At 44.5% G+C, this 23,126-nt stretch overlaps 1 protein-coding gene across 1 annotated transcript in view; it reads right to left on the bottom strand.

The window, feature by feature from the left end:
- Positions 1 to 20,612, bottom strand: part of TBX18 (T-box 18) — a 24,593-nt gene extending 3,981 nt beyond the window's left edge. The window contains exons 1-6 of the mRNA XM_003801293.1: positions 20,354 to 20,612; positions 19,210 to 19,414; positions 17,008 to 17,109; positions 13,740 to 13,911; positions 8,092 to 8,259; positions 4,502 to 4,566 (exon numbers count right to left, since the gene is read on the bottom strand). Coding sequence (XP_003801341.1) covers positions 4,502 to 4,566; positions 8,092 to 8,259; positions 13,740 to 13,911; positions 17,008 to 17,109; positions 19,210 to 19,414; positions 20,354 to 20,612 — 971 coding nt within the window. The remainder of the gene's footprint in view (positions 1 to 4,501; positions 4,567 to 8,091; positions 8,260 to 13,739; positions 13,912 to 17,007; positions 17,110 to 19,209; positions 19,415 to 20,353) is intronic.
- Positions 20,613 to 23,126: the final 2,514 nt, after the last annotated feature.

Here is a 23,126-nt window from a genome sequence, read left to right as displayed (position 1 = left end):
TGAGCACTGCAGAAGAGCGCCCAGGCCACCCACCGCCCTGCAGAGCCCAAAGGTGAGCAGTCTGCGTGGGGAGAAAGCCACGGCACACGGCCATCTTGTCCTTCTATCCTGGTTTCCTCACACGGGATTTGCGGCCTTTGGGTCCAGGCTATCGTCCCATTAACTTACCGATCTTTGTCCCTGCTCTAAGCAGAGCGTGCCCACCCTAGCCTGTGATCAGGGAGCAGCTGGGCAGCTGTGGGTGGTGCTGAGCATTCACAGACACATGTGGGACCAGACTGAGGGGCTGCTACTCTGGAGGCACTTGGAAGAGATGCCGACAGCCTGGATGGCACCAGTGCAGGGCTGTGGGAAGAGGGGCCTCGCACCTGCTGTGCTGACCCTGGTGACAGGCAGACAGAGCCTGACTTCTGGCGGGAGCACTGCGCCACAGGGAGAGGGGCTCACCAAGGACCCTAAATGGGGCCACAGAGCTGGGCTGGGGCTGCAGCTAAAACTCAGTGTCTGGCCTTAGTCAATGTCTTAACCTCCCTGGACTGCAGTTTCCCACAGGATTACAAAAGCTCTGAAATCCCTCCCAGCTCTAAAGTTGCTTCTTTCTAACTGATTTCTTTTCTAAACCAGGCATGTTATCTGTGGCACTGAACCTATGATCGCACCACTGGGCCATGTTTTCTGCAGGTTCACGTGTAATTCTGGACAGTGTGGCAACCTGGGTGGCCCTTACACACACCACCTGTAAGTCGTGTCCACTGCTGGACTGGTGAATGCAGTTACCCCCTTTTCAATTTATGCCAAAACAAAATTGTAGGCGGCGCCTGTGGCTCAGTGAGTAGGATGTCGGCCACATATACTGTAGGTGGCGGGTTTGAACCTGGCTCCAGCCAAACTGCAACAAAAATAGCCGGGTGTTGTGGCAGGCGCCTGTAGTCCCAGCTACTCGGGAGGCTGAGGCAAGAGAATTGTTTAAGCCCAGAAGTTGGAGGTTGCTATGAGCTGTGTGACGCCACAGCACTCTACCAAGGGCGATAAAGTGAGACTCTGTCTTGGAAAAAAAAGCATATGGTTTGTATCCAAAACAAAATTGTAACAACTTTCTAGAAACACAATTATTTTAAATGCAAAAGAATATTAGCACACAGCTTTTCACTATCACACAGATGCGCTTGGTAATAACTATCACACAGATGAGCTTGGTAATGGCAGTTTTAGGTATTAAAGGCACAGAGGTGCTGTGGAGTGGCCGGGGCTGGCTGAGCTGACTGATGATGCACTCTGAACTCGGGGGCCACCAGCTGGAGTCATGTGCACACACGGTTGGCTTCAGCAGTGCAGAATGTGCTGTGCACACACAGACCACAAGCCACGGCCTTGGGGAGAAGCCCCCATCAGCAGGAACCACGGCCACATGCCACGGAGGTATCTGATGGTGACACCCAAGAGGTCTGATTTGGAGCTGTCCATGTTTTTTCTGAGGCTGCTGCTTCACACTGCAAGTTTCAGAAAGGATTTCAGATATTTTGCAGGAAGCAGTTATAAAATATTTATTAGCTGAATCTGGACTTTTTTAAAAAAGAGTTCATTTTCTCCAGTAATGGAGACTTTTCCCGTCTAGTTAAAGAAAAGATAAAAGGCACCCCTGCAGGAGTGTAGCCAAGGCGATAATTTATACAAGATGCCTTTGAACAATTTCCACGTTTTATCACCACCCTAATTTATGCTATCAAATAGCCCAGTTTATTTAGCAAAATGGTTATGTTTTTCCTAAAGTATTTAAAGAGAAGAAATTTTTGTACCTTCCTGAGTAAAAAATTTTATAGGGTCAAACCTGAGGCCTGACTGAAGAATGAAACTATTCTCAGCACATAAATTCCCTCTCACGTAGCAAACGTCTTGCAGGAGAGCTTTTAAGGGCCGAAGCTACTGATTCCTATAAAAGAGGCTGTGGAGCCGTAAATGCCCAGAAAAGGATAATTTTTAATTAAAGCAAATTGTTTTATAAAGTTTAAACAATCACAAGACCATGTTTATTTCTTGTCCTGCTCTATTTGTTTATTTCATGTATTGGGGGGAAAATAAAAATAGAGTTTGCTTGAAAAAGCAGTAACAACAGCACCACAGAACCAGGGTAATAAAGAAACATATTGGATTTTTTCCCATGGGCTTTCTCTCTATTAATATATTTTTAAAAGTCCACCTTCCGCCAAGTCTTATATAATCTAGACTCTTTTAAAATACTACATATAAGCAAGAAATGCTTAAACATGACCACATTCTCTCTTCTCCATATGTGACTTTTGCATGTATCAATGGAAAATGTTAAAATCAGACTTTTTAAAAAGAAAAACAATGATTTACAGTTATGTAGCATTACCAAGTGAGCAGTAAATAACTTAACCTGTAATAAACATGAAAAGTAATTTCAGCGAGGAAAAAAGTTGAAACTTTATTTCCCTAGCAGAAAGTCCAGCACAGATTCACCCCATGTGAGCTGTTTAACTTTAGGGAGCAAAATTTAAAAAATGAATTTTAGCAAAAGTTTCTTTAAAAACCTTAAAATACAATTCATTATCTTCTGAATGTCCATGAGAAAGCGTAAAGATTTTGGAATCAAAGAGGAAATAGTAGCAAGTGCCATGGATGCCACATTGACCTATCCCTGAAATAACCATGGACATGGAGACGTCCACGCCAGAGTCAGCACTGTGACCTCAGGGGACCACAGGGCTAGTGGTTTCTTTTCACCAAAGCCACTGACTTTTTTCACTGCCCAAGTTTAAATGACCCCACGTCTTTCCACTGTGCTGACGTATCCAGACATCTTCCTAAAAGTTTGTCACACGCATCCATCACCTCGCTTGTTATAGAAAGTTCATTCATTATTACTATCTGTCCAAAATATACTTTTCAAAATATTTTTCAATTTATTGCTTCAAGAATGCAGTGACAGGATATAAGTGGTGGTGTGACCCTGGGTCGCACAGTGAACCCTCTGCCAGAGGAACCTACAGCTTGGACACAGCTTCTGCTTGTAAATTCCCGAGCCTCAGTGCTGCCTCCCTGAAGCTTCAGTGAGTTTCAATAAATTCCTTTTCTGCTTAAGAAAAAAAAACAAAAACCTGAAAGTAACACAAGACTATTAAGTGGAGAAATACTATTTTGCTATAACAAAACCACAAGATGACCCCATCAGACAGCCTGTCGGGGGAGGATTCCCACAGCTTCCCCTCTGTCCCCTCACTAAGAAGCCATGATTCAAACAAGTAAACTTTTTAACATAACAAGCAAATTTCTCCTCTATATTGAAGCAGACATCTAAAAAGTGACAACATAATTTAATGTAACACCAACTTTTATGAGTGAGGACCACCTGCCAAGCTTTCCCCAGAGTGAAGAAGTTGGAAAGAAGCCGCCCATGGGTCAGGCTCTCAGACTCACCTGCCCTGAACCCAGGGCTGCTCTCCTGTCTGAGGTTTAGATGCAGTTTTCTCTCATCCCGTGTGGTAATTAAATGATGCCGCTGGATATCAAGATGACATCAGTTCTCTGCACACACTTGAGTGTATTCTGAGAGAATTTCTCTGTCACCTACTTTGCCCAATGAATCAATCCAAAGAACTAAAGGTCTGGATTGTTCTCCCTCTAAATTTTCAAATAAAATTGTCTCTAAAATAATTAGGGTCATTTGACTTCATGTGGAAAGAGCCTATGAATACCAAGTTTTCAAGGAGTATTAGAATAATTTTGAGAGTAAAATAATAAAAATTGCTCAAATGCTTCTTTTTAAAAACAAGCTGCTTCTAAAAACATTTCAATCAAAGCCTTACCCTAAAAAGGCATTTGGAGAATGTTGATCTATTATTATTCTTTATTACTATGAACAGCTATTTTAGAAAATGTTGCACTGAACTGTATTGGAATAGAATCGTATCAATAAATTCAAAAACTCTTGGCATGCCAACGAGGGGATCTGCTGCTTGATAAAGGGAACAGAGTGGAATTCTTTACTGTAGCTCTCCCACTTAGTATAAACACCGTAAAACACAACACAGAAAATAAACAAGTGCGTGGCTGTCAGCGGAGCCAAGACAAATTTGGAAACTAAAGAACATAAGCTTTCTTTGCAACAGGGAGTAGTTTCATATTCCGGCTGCTAACATGAGTTAACCAGAGATCCCAATACCCTGCACAGACAGAATCAATAGATAGCTGTGTCATCCCTAAGGCAATTCAGACCAGCAGCGGAGGCACAAAGGGTATTTCCCCTGCACCTGCATACCCCCAACACCACATGCACCAGGTTCAGCTCAGGGCACTCCACAACATGACACCCCAAAAGTAAGTTGCCTCTGAGACCCAACAGATTAGCAAATATAAATCCTCACTAGACATGATTTCAACAGCATGTCAGTAAGTTGATCCATTCACTTTGTAATGAAACATTCACGATAAAAAAATCAAACATATTTATCACAACCAGAATTTTTTCACAAAGACCCACCTGTTACGCCCAGAGTCGCGGAAGCCTTTGGCAAACGGATTCCTGTCTATCTTCAAGCGAGTAATCTGCCGAGTAGGAAAACAAACCATGTCAGGCAAGTTTCTTAAAAACATAAATGACTGCAGAACTACAAATGATTCCAAAATCAACTGTTAGAAGATGCTAACATTTACCTTCCCTCCACTCCCCAGTTATCTAAATATCCTAGCAGTAAAGCCAAAAGGGAATTTCAGAAATCATCTAGAACATTCACCTAGTAGGAAAAAGACACTTCCCAACTCCTTTTCAGTCTGCATGAATAGATACGCTTGCTTTGCTTTCAGTAATTCCTGGAGATTCTGTTGATAACTCACCACGCATTTGACCATCCACTCTGAACTGAAGTTCCTGTGAATGCCAGTATGTATGTAGTCTGACCCTGTCTCTCTCTCAGGAGAGGCTGTGTGGGGCGGCAGCATCCAACCTCCACGTCACAGCTGTTTTTATGCTTGAATATTGTTTGGCTCCCAAGATGCCTTCCCTTCTTCAGAATTAGTTCACACCATGTAACACACACATTCCTTTAATTTTCTGCCTCTGTATTTCTCTCTCTCCTTTCATCTTTTGGCTCTCATTGGTGAATTTTAATCTTTTGTCTTTCACCTGCACGTCCTAACCTGTGAAGGGCTCACAGTGCTGACCACTACTTGGAGGTTCTCCTGACATCAAATCCCACACTCCATGGAGTAGAAATCAACAGTGCTTCAATCTTAACTTTTAATGTTTTAAAGATAAATTTTATTGTGTTATATTTAAGGTATACAACGTGATGTTATGAAATACATACAGATAATGAACTAGTTCCTATAATCAGAGTTCTAATTTATGGACTCACAACCAGCTTCTTGCCCACTAAGACACCAGTGTTTGGGAGAATAATTGTTACAAGTGGTCTAATCATCTCCATTTAAAAACTTGTATTTTAGTCATGCCATGCTGAACTGGGAATTAATAAGTAACATTCCATCTGTTTCTCACCAGGTCTCCACTTTGCCCAGAGGAATTCACAGTCTATTCTCTAAGAGGCACATCATGCTTTGCTTTCTAAATTCCTTGGCGTAATGAACTCTGCAAAGTTAATGAACACACTGCTGATTGCCCCATCTTGGCTGAGGACAGAAACTGCCGGTAACACCAACACAAAGAAAGGCATCTTGGAAAGTCTCCGTAGCCCTCGTGCCGCCTGTGCACGCTCTCAGCCATCCTCCAATCAGCCACGCAACACTTCAGGCACGTGTGCTCCATATGAAACTGTCTTGGATGTGGATAAAACTACATTGTAAATGATATAATGAAAGGGTCTAATAATTAATTCACTGTGTCATTCTGTAGTTGAAGAAATTCTTCTCTACAGAGCATTATAGCTTGATCTTCTATTCAATAAATTTTATACAACTGAATAACTTCAGTATACATTTAAAATACTATTTAAAAGAATATAGATTTATATAATGATGCTATGTGTAAATAGAGACACACATCGCAATTACTATTGTCATTTTTATGCTAGTGTCACCATATTTGTTAAGTACGTACTATGTGTGCTGTGCTAAGTTTTATGCATACTAGTCATGTAATTATCAAAATAACCATGCACAGCTATTATCCCAATTTTATATTTTCTTTTAAACTGAGACTTAAGTAATTTTCCTAAGGTTGTATTTTACTAGCAGGAGAAATGGGCGAGGACCCTGAGTTGCAGAGCCCATGCTATTAACAACTTGGTGAGTCTGCCTGCCAATTTTCCAGAAGTTCTTAAAAATTGTAGCCAGGAAATTTAAAAGTGAATGTGACTGCACTTTATCAGTATCAATTTCCCTTCTAATTTTCACCATCTTAACACACCAATGTTCACAAACTGGCATTAGTCACTAACGTGCCAAAAGCCCTTGACACCACCCTTACTATGCCAGAGTAGGTGGCGAGAGTCACATAGGGGACAGTTTGTGTGTGTGAGAAACAGAGAGAGACAGAGAGACAGAGAGAAACAGAGGGAAAGACAGAGATACTGAAACAGAGAGAGAGACAGAGATGCAAGGACAGAGACACAGAAATAAAGACACAGAGACAGATCTAGAGAGAAAGAGATAGTGAGAGACAGAGAGATGAGCTGGGCTGTTGTAAGGTAACTAAGCCTTACTTTTAGGTAACTATGCCTTACTTTTTTACCCCCCAAATCACTTTCTGCCCCCAATTATCCCCCTGGTTGTCTCTGCATCTTCTAAAGTACATGGCATCCTCCTCCCTATACACCTGCAGGACCACAGGGCAGCTTCGGTCTGGGTTGGCATCCCATCCAGGAGGGACAGCCTTGCCTGTCAACCCTAAAGGACAGGCTCAGGGAATTCAGAGCTCCTGAGAAGCTTTACAACAGCAGAAGCCCCCATGGAGAGAGAATGAAGACTTATATGCTGAACCAAGATGTATATAAAAGTAAAGAGAAGTGAAGACCTAAAACAATTCTGCTGATGGCTAAAATTAAAAACAAAAAACCTGCTGCATAGCACAGCAGCCTGCACTGTGGGGACAACATATCTGCCCCCAATTCAGCTCTCCACCTGCTTGACACACACAACATGGCCTTAAGGAAATACAGACGTGTACTCACACACAGAAGATGTGGTTCACTTCTCAAATGTTTTGAAACTTTATGAAAGGCTTAGTCCACATCTGATCTCTCAGCCTGCAAGCTCGAGGTCACCCCGTCATCGAGGTCATCACGTCACCGTGATGGGAGTGGCTCTCCCTACATGAGCACCCAGGTGACCACACAGGGCAAACACTTTTGAAATATTTACCATGGTTTCAAGTGAGCTACCAAATCTCCTATACCACAGTATGACTGATTTTTGTATTTTACATGTCTATTTCCTAAGCAACAAACAAGCTTTCTAATTTTAATTATAACATCATGCTTCGGTATCTCAAAGTGGAAACTAAACCTATACTGTCAGTCATGAGACACATTCTTGTCTGAGGAAGGCCTTACTGGAGTAGCCTTACTTGGGAGTCATGGATAAAGAATTGTTTTGTTTATTTTATACACACACACACTTTGGATGTCATAAATGGCAATGCTTGAAGACAATCCATAACATTTAGACATAGTGAGAAAGGACAGCTAACTTCCTATTTACCCCTGCAATGAAAAGTCTAAAAACCTAGCACTTCAGTCACAAAAAAAAGATGGAGGCTTTACATCTTTTGTACTAACCTGTGTAGAGTTGGAGAACATTCTCTTTGGTAACTTATCACAAGAATGTTAAAGCAAGTGTCTACTGTACTCAATGCTAATAAGAAGCCAGAAGATGATCTAACACATGCTCACACAAGAGAAAAACTCAATTCAATTCAAGTCAGGGTGAGGGGGAGGCAGATGGAGGGGCTCCCACCTGATGGGCACAATGTGGGGGGACATGGCACACCTCCTGGTGGAGGGGCACAACTATGACAGGGACCTCACCTAACAAACACAAACATTGTAACCTAATTGTTTGCATCCTCATAATAGTCTGAAATTTTAAAAAAGACGCCGATTCTGAGAACAGTACCTGCTGGTTCTGATAGGCAGTGACAGTTGTGAAGACGGTTTCTGGAAACGAGAATGCCTTCACGCCCTCCCCAGATGGAACGGGCTTGACAGGAGAAAGGTCGTCCCCGCAGTCCTTGCGGGCTACGTGCACTCGAGGCTGGTACTTGTGCATGGAGTGGAGAATGATCTGCAAGAAGAGAAAAACCAAGAATGATCTGTGTGAAGAGAGAAACCGAGTTTCCAGGGCCTCCACCAACCTCAGCCCCCCGGTCACACAGTCAGTGTGCAAGGGAAACTCCTGTTGGAAATCAGTGCTTCCAAGGGTGCAGATTTTATTCCAATTTAGTAAGACAGATCAGAATTGAAGACAGAGAGCTAGGAAGGTTTTTGTAAAATGTGCACAAAATACAAACTAAAATCACTGTTTTAGTGAAACCCTGTGTACAGCCATGTGAATTTAACATCAAATTTTCTGTTGCTAAAAATACAGGAATAAATGCTTGAGCAGTTTATTTATAATGAGCCCAATGGAACAGAGTCCAAACCAATAAAACTAAAAATGAGACTGAAATGGTTATTCAAATTGCGCCACAGACATCCACTAGCAATAAGTATTTGCACACAAGGTTTTCTTCGGAGGGAATTTTCCCCAATCTGTGGCTACGTGTGCCTATTCAAGGCAAAGGGGAGTCTGAGGACACAGCAGCATCTGCTCTGTGAGGCTCACAAGCCCTGTTTGCCGGGACAGCCCAGTGTCCCCGCCTGCATCACAGTGGCTCTAAGACTCAGACTCTTGGAGGTGGACATGTGGCTCTCTTGGACTCTGCTAGGGAAATCTCCCTCTGCCCAGTGATTCCACTTCTGACAATTTATCTGAAGGAAACAGTCCAAATTCAGAAAAGCTTTCTGTGTACAGAGAGGTGCATCACACACAGCACTTCCAACAGTGGAAAAGCTGCAGTATCTCAGTAGAGGTGAAAGGTGCCTGGCGAATACTTGGACCCAGTAGTGTTTTATTTTTATAGAGATGTTAGGAAAAGAATGGGTGAGGGGGAAATGTCCTGCCCTCTGAAACAGAGGCAGTCCCCTCCCCTGCTTGACAGGCAGAGTTTTATGGGACTTTACATTGGACATATTTAAGTATGAAAAAACTGGCATTAATACTCAAATTTATAGATGGAAACTAAGGTCTAGACAAGCAAGAGACCTCTGAATCCTCAGGGCAGGACCTGGGAGCCAGGCCCCTTGGCCCCGGCTGGTCTTCCTACCACCATGCTCCTTACATGCCTTCACCGTGAATGTGCGTTTTGTGGGCAGCCCCACAGCCATGCCAGTCCAAAAGATGCAGTCCATTAACTCCACTTCCCTGACTGGTGTCTCAGAACTTTTGACCTTAGTGTACTCCTGTAAACATGAACAGCAGACGGCCAGCAATGTCATAACCACTGTTAGTGCTGACCCTAGTTTCCCCTGTTTATCCCTCAAAGTGGCATTCACTTGAGGTCTCAGGGAGCTGAAGAGTTTAAGGGAGACCTCTTCCTCTTCCCCAAGCTAAGGAACAAAATGCCAGCAGTCAGCAAGTAACAATGGAGCAAAATCAAGTGCACAGCCAGTTCCAGAAGACGGGACTAACCTGGAGAGAAGCAAACAGAGATGGTTGGGCTGCTATTCACTAGTTGGTGAAAAGTAGGTCTTGTCTCATGAACACTCTGCTCTCTCAAGCAGATTTTTCTACATAGTTATATACTTTTATTTTTATTTGTTCATATCCTTACTATATTCAAAATGACTTCAGGCAGGATGTGCTGGCCACAGCGTGGATGTGGCTGAGGTGCATGCTGAGGTCTGCTGCTATCGGGCAGCTGCCACTGACATTCTGAAGACTGTTCAAGCAAAAGAACATATTTTCAATATTACCTATAAAAATGTAGCGTATCCTTGGAACTGTGTAGGGAATACTAAGAAGCCTCAGTTCTTCTTCATAAGAAAGCATTATTGACTTTTGAATGAACTGTCAAACTTCTAACAGCAAGATAATGCTTAGTTTTTTCAGGATTTATTAGAACAGGTAGAATCAGGAGGGCTTCTGGCCTCACGAACAAGCAGACCATAGGCGATGCATGGACCATGGTGGCAATGTCCACCACGATACCTTCCGGGCACGTCCTGCAGACCACAGTGGCAACATTCACCATGACACCTTCTGTGCACATCTTACAGACCACAGTGACAACTTTCACCACAACACCTTCCGTGCACATCCTATAGACCATGGTGGCAACGTTCACCATGACACCTTACCTACACGTCCTAAGCTTAATCTCTGTTCTCTTTAGGCTTAGACAGAAGATTTTTGGGGGGTGGTTGGGGGACCTTACCTATTAATCCACACAGCATAAGAATCTAATCCAGTAAACCCAGGGTGCTTTCCCAGGTACAGGATAATCTGTGCTTTTCTAGTTTAAAGATGTTAGAATAGGCTCACAAGCAGCACGACACTGTAGACTTCTGATGATGAGGTGAGTGCCTGAGCCTGAGGTCTGGCTGGCAGGCCCATCTAGTCTCACAGAGGAGCTCAGTAGGAGGACACTCCCTGCTGCCTGGACACTTTCCAGATGACCTAAGTTCCCATGATGGAATTTGTCCAGCAAAGGACCATGGGGAGACAACAAAATGTGGTTCCCTGGATGTTTTGGAGAGAGCAGGTACTGACTCACGTCGGATGGCATAGAGCAGCAAATCCCAAGCCTCAGAGCAAGGCAGCTCTATTTCTGTTTTACACCTGATGCCACATATTTATTACAAAGCACTACCTATTAACTCACTTGTGTGACCCACTCTGAGTGTTATGTTTCCAGTATAACCCACGAGAAGGCCATGCCCTAGAGAGTGGGAGTGATGTGCCCACAAACACGTGTGCCTTGCTTCAACCATCACGGTTCCTTCCACCAGCAAGACCCCCACACCCTCCTTGTGATGTTCAGCCTCCCCGGCAGACTCTCAGGAGCACAGGAGGAGCCAGGGTGCAGAGCCTGTGTAGCTGGGAGCACAGGCTGCCTGCAGGCCTGCCGTGGCCATCTGGGGTGCTTCCTTCCGAAGCACCCAGCACTGGGGGGACAAGTCCTGCTGAGGCTTAAGGGGCACTGTTACCCATTAAATGCCTCCTAAGTTTTCAGGGAAAGGCTCATCTTAATGTTTCCTTTCAGATGGGAATTCCAGGTGGACAGGGAGGCATGTATAAGATAAGAAGGAATCGCCCGGCCAGAAGATTTTTGGGGGGTGGTTGGGGGACCTTACCTATTAATCCACACAGCATAAGGATCTAATCCAGTAGTGATGCCTACACAGACTGAGGGTTAAATCTGCTCTCTCACCAACATTCTGTGCTTCTCAAAGTGTTTTTAAAGCAGGAAAGAGCCCTTTCTCTCCTCTCCATTCTCTTCAGCTACTAACTCACACAGACATACATTTCTACCATTTGCAAAGGCAATTCCTTGCTTCTGAATTGCACAAATACATCTTTCTCCCTTTTCCCTCACACATCACTGACCCACATTTACTGTCCTGCCACAACCTGAAAGGAAAATTTCACTACAGGACAACGCATTTCCCTAGCTTTTGCCTGTTTTCTGCTTTGCTTCTGATTTTCCTAATCATAAAATATTTTAATTATTTAGGGCTAAGCAACGGGATTTCAATTTGTAATCTATTCTTTCCTGTTTTAAACAAATGCTACATAACAGTTAATTTTATGTCATCTTGGCTAGGACCCAGATATCTGGGCAAACATCAGTCCAGATGTTGCTGTGAAGGTGTTTTTTAGATGAGATGAACATTAACATCAGAAGGCTTGCAGCAAAGCCGATGACCCTCCCTCATTCAGGTGGGCCTCATCAGGTCAGCTGAAGCCGTAAGAGAAAGCAGGCTGGGGCTCTGGGGAGGAGATCTTCACAGCAGACTTTGCACAGACGTACGGCCTGCCAGCTGCCCTACAGATTCTGGACCCCACAACCTGGTAAGCCCATTCCTTAAAGTCAATATTTCTCTTTCATTCTCTTCCTTCCCTCACCCCCCACATCCTATTTTCTGGAGAATGCTGTTTTAAATAAAGTCTACTGAAATCACAAAGCTAAGATCATAAAGTGGATAAATTGCTAGCTATGAGTCTAGTATTCGATTCATCAGATATTAGCCATAAGGCCAATAATTTGAACTGAAGGAATAAGAACTATAAAATGATCACCGTAATTTAAATTAGTGAGAAGTTTATACTTTCTATATGATATATATAGTTCTTAGGCCAAATTATCTCCCTAAAAGATAGACTGTTAAACTGTAGAATTCAGAGAAGTGTAGTAACTTAGGGTTCTGATGATGAGTGCCACTAAGTGGCATTTAGCCTAAAATTTTCTATTCCAGAATAACCAAAACCCCCTCAATGGATGTTCCTCCAGTCTGTAAGTCAGGGCCTCAGTGGCACAGAAGAAAGCAGTGTTACTTCATTAAAGTGAAGTGAAAAATAACTTGCAGCTTGACCATGTTAGGTCATAAAAATAAAGAGTAAAAAGACGGGAAACTAACAGTGCCCCAGAATAAAGGACATGAAGCTGGATTCAGAAATGAAACCCACTATGCTACTTCTCTGTTTTAAATCTTAAAAGGCAGCGATCCATAGACAAAGTGTGGCCACGCGAGATCTCGCGGGATGAGCCTAAAAAAACTCAGACACTACATCTGTACCCGTGGAATTTGTCCTCAAATGTTTTCATTAAGGTCAATTCCTGAAGATACTGTCCAGCCACTTGCAAACCATATTCCATCCTGTCATCACTATGTTATTCGATTGTGACAGTTTGCATTTTTGTCTTAAAAGATCTGCTCATAAATATGCTATCTTATGACACCCCTTTGAGAAATAAACAAGTTGGCATTTGTTTTATGTATGATATATTCTTTAAAGGCATTTCAATCCTGCTGCAATCAAAACCTACTCAAATAACAGAAACCTAATAAAAATGCTAACTTTGAACACAAATCAGCATGTATCCAGAGTTACTTATTTATTAAAATAATAATGTAGAAATCTTGCCTAGGAACGAAACTGCATAAAAATTAATAAGGTGGCAAAAATGACTGTATTATTGAAATGACTGAACTTTGACTTATGTATCATGTTTCAGCAGTTTTAGGAATAAAAGGAATTATTGTTGTAACACATTTTGACACATTAGATGTTATTACAACACAATTGGGAACTTGCAGAGGGAACACACGAGCGGCATAAGCCTGGGCAATCGCTGAGAAGCAGGAGGCTCAGCTGGGAAAAGAGCACCACGCAGGCCGCACGCGATAAATCATTATCCCCTATAACTCAACTCCAAAGTACTCACAGTCACAGCACAATAATTAGCACCTCATGGGATTCCACACAAATGCTGCAGCTAAAAAAGTCAGTGCCCTGGTACTTTCACTCCAGTACCTACGTGGTATCTAGTGTTAACCTACTAAACGCCCCGGAGGCGCAGTCTGTGCAAACACAGACATCACTTTGCGCACGCGCACACGCTAACCAGCCAGGACGGACGCAGACACCACGGTCCCTCTCCGGGAGAGGCAGCCCAGGCAGACACGTCACCACGCAGACGCTCACAACAGCCGTGCACTCACGTGGCCCTGGTCGTCCAGCTCGTTGTTGGTGAGCTTCAGCTTGTCGAAGCTGATCACTTGTCTCATCCAGGTCTCCCCCGAGGCAGGCGAGTCCGGGTGGATGTACACGCGCGGCGGCACCGGCGAGTCTGCGTTCCCCGCCACCATCCACTTGGAGCTGTGGTACACGTACCTGCAAGGCAGTGACAGGCGCTCAGCACGCGGTCTCGTCCTGCCTTGGAGTGTCCAGCTCATCAGAATCACACAAAATGTGTTCTCTTTTTTTTCTTTTTTTCAGGTCTAAAATAAATTGATTTCCTCTTGACAACCAAAATAAGATTTCAGGCATTTTAAAAAACTTTCTGAGCCAGCAGTGGCCTCCTGGCAACTCAGAGCGAGTAACACGTGAGTGGCTTAGTGAGAAATATGCACGTCACCACCACAATCGCAAGTTTCCTAATTCTTACGACCCACACCTACCACACCAGACTGACAGAGCATCTGTATTTCCATTTTTCATCTGGATATTCAACTGACATGAAGAAACTACTAGCTTGTCAAGGTCACCTTTAAGTAAATCTCAAAAACCCTTGAGAGTTACACCTGAAGTGTTCCAGCCTCCTTCAAGATGACTTTCCATGACTTGGCAATTATGAATTGAGCTGTAATGAACAATTTGGTGCAAATATCTTTATTGCCAAATGATTTCTGGTCCTTTGGATATACACCTAGAAGAGGAATTGCGAATCCCATAATGGAAAAAAAAAATCACTTTCCATTTCAGTCTCTGTGTAGGCAGAGGGGACAGACAGTAAAAAGGCCACAAGACACTGTCAGAAGTTTTAGGAACTTTTATCTTAGTAGGGAAGAAGTTCTATCTATTATCACTTGGAATTATTTTTTTCTAATGCTATGACGCTATATATTGAGGACAAAGCATTCAGTTTAAAGAATTTTATATTATCATAAAATGTTGGTCTTCATTTAATTCCTGTGTTTCATTCTTGACTTTCAAATAGTTTTAAAATATTGGTAATTAAAAAATAAATCAAACTTTGAAAATGATGGTATAACCTATTAATACTACTTTTCTAATTAAAAGACAAAACATTCTATTCTGTTTGTTTATATGTCAGATATATTCCGTAAAAATAATACAATTATATAATAATGTCTCAAGTAAGAAATAAGACCTTAATATTTAACCTTCTTTTCAGATTATCATTTATTAATGTTAATTTAAAATAAACTAAAAAATTAGAAACTAGTGTATCAATGAAGAGTATAAAATAAAATTATAGACTTAGATATTTTCCTTCCATTTGTGTGTTAAAATGAAGCATACAGTTCAAAGCCATAATTCACAGATAGTCTCAGAAAATTCTGTATAGTATACAAATTTCTTTTTTAAAGAGCATGAAGCATTTTATTTCTGGTGAGACCTTTTGTTTCACTTCTGGTTGTGGATTGTGCTCTAAGCTCAATACACCTTCTAGTCTTTAATTCCTTTTTCTTGGGAAAAAATAATGTATGATCATAAAATTAAGAAAAAAATCATAAACCTTCAATTGGTACAGTATAATTTCAATAAATACTCCTAACTGTGGGCCTTTGTGAATATTCATTTTACATTCTAATAAGTGACAACCATTTTTAACTTGATGAAATACCACTCTCTGACATCAAAGAACAAGCCAATTATTTTTCTAATACTGCTAAAAAAGTTGGAAAATGGAAATCTTAGAAATTGGAGGAAAAACTGCACTATGGAAATGAATTGGGTTACTACCAAAATAAATGGAGTAATATGCTCTATCAAAACCTGGAGCAAGTATGCATATTGAATAGTTCAGAATTCCAGACCCACTGAGAGAGTAAACATTACGGTGACACAGTCTTCACAAAACATTCTAAATTCAAGTGCTAAAAACAAACTCCTTCTTGAGAAGCAATGGAAGTGAAAGCAGATTCATGTTTTACAATTTGACATTTTAAAATCTGGCATCTTAATAGCAATTTGTGAAATTTCCCTGCCTTCTGTGAGAGTAAATAAGAAACATCCAAAACATAGGGAAAATATCTGAAGAAAAACAAATAGGAGCAATCTTAGAAGACAAAGGGGTCATATCTAAGCACTTTAAGAATTATTTTTCTCAGCACAAACACAAATTAGAATGTGGGTTTTAAACCAATATATTTAAAGAATGAACTTCAATACCTTGTAGCTTCTGTCATGTACATAATTTTAGCAAAACTTCCTAGTGACTTAAAGTAACACAACCTACACCTAAAACAAATAATAAAGCTGTCCTTTTCATTACCCATTTTTACAGTATTTCATATATCCATGTACTAATTGCAATCTGTGTATTTTTGACAATATAAGCCTGTTTCCAAAAAACTCTCTAAATTTTTACAAGTGTTAAAAATCAAGTTTGATTTCACTGAAAAACTCACTGAACATTGTTTCTTAAAACAAGTAACAAAAGATGACCAAAATTTAAAACAGCATCTTATGATTTTCCAAACACTTAAAACCTCCTCATTTAAATGTTAACATTTTTAACTCTTCAAAAATAAAAAGCATTACTGAAAATTGCTGATTTGCTTTCTCGTAGAAGGAAAGAGCAAAGGTTGGTTTGAAGAAAGTATATCATTTCAGCATTTACTTCCTGCCTATGTAATTATATTCTCTTTCAAAATCCAAAAATTGTAAAGATTTTTAAAAGGTTAAGGTATTAACTGCCAACTAAAAAAACCACAAGAAAGGTAACAATTAACTACCCGTTTAGAGGTACCATAATATCATAATAAGTTATAAGATTTTATATTTTTCTTATAGACAACCTTAAATAATTTTTAAATTTAAAAACCCTATAAACATGATCTTGATTGTAACAAGATAAAAGGAATTTATGTGAAGATCAGAAAGATTGTGAAGAAAATATATCGTATCTTTCAATATAATTTATATCTACAAACTTTACATAATGTTTTCTCTCAAAATTCTAAGAAAAATGTGAGCTGATATAAAAGATGCATTTAGTTCCCCAGCACCAAACTGGCCTCATTTTAAAGTCCATGATACTTAAAAACATTACTAGAGCTAATAAAAGCAAACAAAAATTAAGCACCCACATTTGCTACAAGAGAAGCCACCTTCTGGGCTGCTGGAACCTATGGGCACTGGACTGTGGACCTGGAAATCCACAGCCTCTGGAAACAAAGATCTGGTCCTCACAGACCAGCACAGACTAGAGAGAGACTCAAGCATGCCCTCCTCACGTACCTGTATCTTTTGTTGTCCACAGGCACGATGTCCATGGCGATGTAATACTGCTGGTGGGGGTCTAGCCCAGAGATCTTCACTCTCATGGCTGGAAACATGCGCCTGTTGGTGAGAAAGTGTTTGGGGTCTTTTTTGTGATTAAGGATGGAGACAAAATAAGCAAAGAAACCTCTTGAATCTCCACTCTTAATACAGCAAACTTACCGCATTCACTTTGGCAATACAATTCAAGAAGTCAGAACACAACCCACATCAAAACTGAGCTTTCTAAACGCAGCCTATCGCCCCCCCCCCACCCCGTGTGCATTTCACATTTACTGAAATTTTAGTAGGAGAAGAATTGCATGCCGAAGGGGTCACAGCACTAAAAAAGGCACTTTATTTTTTAAACAAAATGCATATTTATATCAATAATACAAATAATAAAATGTACCAAATGGCAGAAATAAAAATTTTGAATTTCTGAAAGTGATAAAATATATTATAATGTGAAACTTTAAAAGGGTTATAAAAAATCCACAAGGAGCCAATGTGCCACGCTATAACCAGACAATATGTTCTTTATTGAGACAGGACTTCCTGTCTGCAGCATGGTAAGGGTGAAGTGCAAAAGTTGCTCTAAATTTGAAAGGTATAGTAAAACTTCTTTATTGAAAGCAGAAACTAAACACAATGTATATTTACCAACTCATTCCTCCCCCCACCATACCTCAAAAAGGCTCTCTAATTTAACCATACACTGAAAACTTTGCTAATTAAAACAAAGGAAAATCTGCATTTCTTTTGGCTTCTCAGAGATATATTATCAAAGGAGATGCTTAAGCAAACATGACTATTCTTTAAAAAAGGCATAGCCTCCAAGAACAGGACAGCAAAAAATTGTGTATTAAAAAAACAAATGCAGCAGTTCTTTTACAAAAATTTTTCATCCAATGATTTATGTCTAGGACCCTTCCAGTTAATCTAATTTTTGCTAATTTAACCTATAACACAACCTTTAGTACTGTTATTTACCAATTCTTTTTCTATAACAATAATACCATTAAAGGCCTCTTCCAGAGAAAAGAAAGTCCATTATTTCTAACTAGGCATGAGAACAGTTTAATATGCTGGCTGTTTTAGTGTTACTTCAGTGCACCTGTAAGATAAAGGTCTTTAACTACATCCTTTATAAGACAACTGTTGCTTTGTGTTGTTGAAGACTGAATTTGAATCATTAATAAAAGCTCTGTGAAAATGTAGAAGGTAGCATATGGATTCAATAAAATATGTTTTTGTAATTTCTAATAAGTTTGGATACTTTTATGCTATCCAGGTTTTTACCATGTGTACTGAAAGAATTGTGTGCTTTTTAAAGTTCCTTTTAAGGAAGTTTATTATTCATAGATTTCATTGCACTAAATGAACTGAAACCTTTAAAATGCAAATATTTCTGTACCTACCTCAAATTAATATGATCTGGGCAACAAATTCATTTATTTTACTAACGGATGAATGTGCAATTCTCACAATTAAGAAAAGATCTAATGTCTTATAATTTTTTATTTTCAGTATTCCTCATGTCCTCACATAATTACTCTACTGTGTTTGATTCCACTAGGAAAAAAATTTTAAGCAGGCACTGTGAATTTATAAAAAGGATAGCTTTTTAAAATCAGGGTAATCATTCTTGCAGCTATATATGATTAAATACATCTTATGGGTGATTCCAGTGACTTTTCAACCTAGTTTAATAGAAAAGTAGCACAACCTGGCATGTTTTCATTTGCCAGGAAATCTTTTGATAAAAAGCCAACCTGGAAGCTTAAAATCTGAGAAAACAAACTACATTTTAAACTGTGTTTTAAAAAGAAAAAGCAAAAATGGTGGATTTTTTCCCCCTAGTTCCAGAACTGATAGCTAGAACCCAAACAAATGCCTCGGACGATGTAAATAGGACCTCGGATCTATAACCACACCATCATCCACTGCGACGCTGTAGCATCAGCGGCAACAGGGATTTTCTCCGGGGCATTCAAGCGAGCGCGCGCGGGCCATCCCCTCGCTGACCGCACTCGCGGTCTGGGAGCAAAGCGCCTCTGCGAACCGCCGCCGCGGCCTTGTCTCGCCGGCCCAGCCCGTCCGCGCCGCAGGCCCTTTCTCTTCCTAGCCCTCTCCTTGGCATTAGGGGCCGAGTGATCCCGGGCCGGGGTCCAGTTTTACCTGCCCGCCTTGGTGATGATCATCTCCGTACCGATCTCATGAAAGCGCTTCCAGAGCTCGGCTCCCTGCAGGTCCACGCGCGGGGCCTGGGGCGAGGGCAGAGGGGTTCCGGGTGGGGCCAGCGAGGGCGCCGGGGACCCCTTTGGGGAGCCTGCCGGGGACACCAGCGGGGAAGCACCCTGAAGGAAGCCGTCCTCACCGCCGCCTGGACAGCAAAGGGCAGAGAGGGGACATCGGTGAGAGCTGCAGAGGGGAGGCCGGACGCGGAGACAGGACCCTCGCCAGGTGGCCAGGGAAAAGGAAATGACCAGGAGAAAAAGGCAAAACTCTGGTGCCACTGGATCCTTCTAACGAACACATACCCGCTCTTAGCCTAGCGAAGGGGCCCCGGACGCTCTCGAGTCCCCAGCTCCGAGAGGCGCGCAGGCCTCCTCCGCTCCACCCGAGGAACCTCTGAGGGGCGCAGGCCTGGGCAAAAAAGGTTGCGCGCCGTCGCCGCCGGGGTCCGGGATGAGTTCCAAAGTCCGAAGACCCCAGCACAACTCGCGACACGACCCGCCCCACGCGCGCAGCACACGCGCCCAGCAAGACTCTGGGCCTCCTCGCGCGGCAGGCATCTGCGTGGCCTCGCGCTGGGCCCGGCCGAGGCAACAGAAGGCCCGGCAAACCCCGCTTCCGCCCGCTGCCCAGCGGACAAGCTACTAGCGGAGCGTGAAAGCCCGTGGCCGCTGTGGGCCTCGGCGGGATTCCGGGAGGGAAGGGAGCGCCGGCCACCCCGGGAACCACGTCTGCAAATATGCCGCCCCCTTCCTGGTCCGCACAGCGGCTTAAGGCGCCCGTTCCCGCTTCGGGGGTTGTGCCGTCGCGCCCCTCCGCCCCAAGCGTTAGAAGTTGGAGAGAGAACGCTCACCCATTGGCCGGCCCCGAGGGAGGCAGCAGCCCACTAGGCGAGGCTGTAAGCCGCGTTTCCACCGTTCGTGGGTGATGGGTGCATGTCGAGCTTTGCGCAGGACACCCGCAGCCCACGCGCTCGTGGCCGAGGTGCCCAAGTCGCGTGGGGCCACCGCGCACACGCACGCCCACGGACTCGCAGTGAGGCCGAGGGACGCTCCCAGGAGAAGCTAGGCGGGAAGGGCCGACTCACCCGCAGCCTCTCGCTCCGGGTCCGCACAGCCGGCCTGCTGGGGCGCCGCACAGTCGTCCCCCTCGGAGCAGCCGTTTTCGCCCGCGCAGCCCCGGCTGCAGCCTCCGTCGTCCGCTGCTCCGGCCGTCTCCTCCGCGCCCACCTTGCGCCGCTTCTGGTGGAGCTGCTGCCGCTCGGCGCCGATGAGCGCCTCCACGGAGAAGGCGTGCGCCCGCAGGCTGAGCGCGCCGCCCGGGGAGCCGCGCCGCTTCTCGGCCATAGCGCCGTGCGCTCACGACCCGCGGACGCCCCGCTCCCCGAGCGGCTCTGTCCCCGAGAGCCGCGCGGCCCGGCCCGCCGCGGGCCCAACGAGGACTCACTGCTTCTTTGCCCGCGGAGCCTCCCCGCGGCCGCGCGCCCCGGGCGCTCCCACCCGCCCCGCTTCCGCCTGCTGCCCCGAGATCCGCCTGGACTGATGCGCCAGAGAGGACGCACGGGGGTAAAAACACTCTGCGGACACAAGTTAGGGATTGTAATTGAAATTTGTTGCCTTGATCTGTCAGCACTTCCAGGCAGGAGAGCGGGGGAAGAACTTGCTCATTAGTGTCAATAAAGCCGCGTGGGTGGGGCCGGGGCGCTGCCAATCACTGAGGCTACTGACCAATCAGAAGGCGCCTGCCGCGCACAGCCCCGCCCACTCCCTTACAAGGGTGCGGAAAACCCGGGGCAAGAAGCGCCGCGGTCTGGCAGGGACGCTCTGGCTCTGCGCTCTAGGGGAGTCCGGGTCCGGCCCAGCCCGGGTCCCCAGCTCTGCGCCCCGGGACCTGGAAGGGCGGAGGCTCCTGGCTGAGAACACCAGGGATCTTTCAAGGAACCTCAAGTTCCCGCCCCGTTCCGCGTCACTGCGCGTGGCTCCAGCGCTAAGCGTTCGGGGGCGGGGAGTCCTCCCGACACCAGCCCCTTTCCGGCTCCGACGTCCCGGGCTTAGCAGCGCCCACTGTGCATCTGCCATGGCGCCAGGCTCACTGTAGTTTTACTCCTGTAGATTTTTCTTGAGGGGAAGGGTTCAAAAATGTTTAACTCCTTTCTGCATAGGGATGCAAATGTGATGCTGACCGCTCGGTCCTTCGGATAACCCGGCAGGAAGATCGCGCCCTTGGCAGAGCCTCTTCTCTCAAAGACCGGTAGTTATTTTAAAACCTGAGTCAGGGGCTGCTCATTCCTACGTCTTCAATGATACGGAAACTTTAAAACCCCTTAAAACTTCTCAAAGTTAAATAAGTTTTAAGATGCAATCAAATTCCCCACTAAATTTGTGTCTGTGATTTAATGTAACTTTGTATCTATCCTGCTTTGGACAATTTACCACATTTATTTCAGGCTTTTAAGGAGTCAACTTGTTTCTTTAAAACAAATTCAAAAGAACATAGAGCTTTTTAAATGAATGATATCGAATATGTATACGTACAGCGTTTTGTAGTTTCACTGCCACATTTGTTTAGGATTAACAAAAAATACGTTTCGTGCAAATAGAGCAAATGTTTTGTAGAATCAAATTAATAATGAATATTACTATTAATATTCTGTATAAAATACACTACAAAGGGTTGTTTTTTTCCTTTCCCTCCTTCAGTCCGGCCATTGCCCGCTCTCTGGCCGGACTTCTCTGCAGACTTGGGTGGAGCTGCCCCTGGGAGCGGCCCTGCCGCTGGGAGGATCTTTTCACCGTGGCTGGGGGAACGCGGGTCCTCAGTCCCCACCACATTGCGAAGCCAGAACCCAGCGGGCACGTGCGCACCGCCCGCCAGGCCCCGCGACCTCAGGGTCAACAAGGACTCTAATTTCCTTTCTGGGAAGGGCTGTCTTAAAAGGCTGGAGAAGCAACTCTAGGGGAATAAGTTGTTTTGTACTTGTAAAAAAAAAAAAAAAAAGACTTTGTAATCAGTTTGGGGCTGGGTCCTGTGTGGGCCTCCAAACTCCGGTACCCCAGGCTGACATCACAGCCTGAAAAATCCGCCTCAAGCCTGTTTCTGAAGCTTGGCGATAGCGGGCGGCAGAGCGCAGGGGCCGCCTGAGGGCTGGGGCTCGGGGTGGGAGTGGGCTGAGGAGTGGAGGGCGCCCTGTCGGGATCTTGAAGCCCTCGTCCTGCCGGAGAGGACGTAGCGCGCCCCTGGCCGGCTCTCCGTGACCGAAGAGGGAGCGCCCTGCTCGCTCCTGGGACCAGCTGTCCTTGCGGCCCTGGAGACTCCGCGGCGCGGAGCCCAGGGGTGAGGTCGCCGGAGCCCTCGGGCCTTCTCCGGCTCCAGGCTGGTTCCGACAAACTCGGCTTCCTGACTCGAAGCCTACTCCGCGGAAGAGTCCTTGTCCCTGTACAGATGACCCGCAGCGCACCCTGATTTAGGAAGCCCTGCCCGGCACCCACCCCTCCTCTCTTCCTCCACTTATTTTCGTTTTTACCCTTGTCGCAGACTCCGGACCCGCGCGGACACACGGAGACAGGCTCACCGAGGTCCGCGATGTCGGGTAGAACGCGACCCTAGCAGGGATCCAGGGGTGTCCGGGGCGCCCGGGAAAGACCAGGCCTCACTCGGACTCTATTTGTAGGGAGTCAGGGCGGCTTGGCCGCGCGGCCTCTCGCAGCCTCGAGCGCGCCTTGAATCTGGCTCAAAGTCCTGGAGGTGCAGGACCAGCTAACCTTGACCCCGAAGAGCAGTGGGTCGCGGACTGCAGCCCCGGACCTTGGCTCCTGGGGACGGGTGTCGAGACTTCCCTGACATGAGAAGGGAAGAAATCC

Source organism: Otolemur garnettii, unplaced genomic scaffold (genome assembly GCF_000181295.1).
Source record: "Otolemur garnettii isolate 467f Iridium unplaced genomic scaffold, OtoGar3 scaffold00205, whole genome shotgun sequence".
Lineage (NCBI taxonomy): Eukaryota > Metazoa > Chordata > Mammalia > Primates > Galagidae > Otolemur > Otolemur garnettii.
Note: the sequence above shows the minus strand (reverse complement) of the source record. Positions and strands in the feature narration are given on the sequence as shown.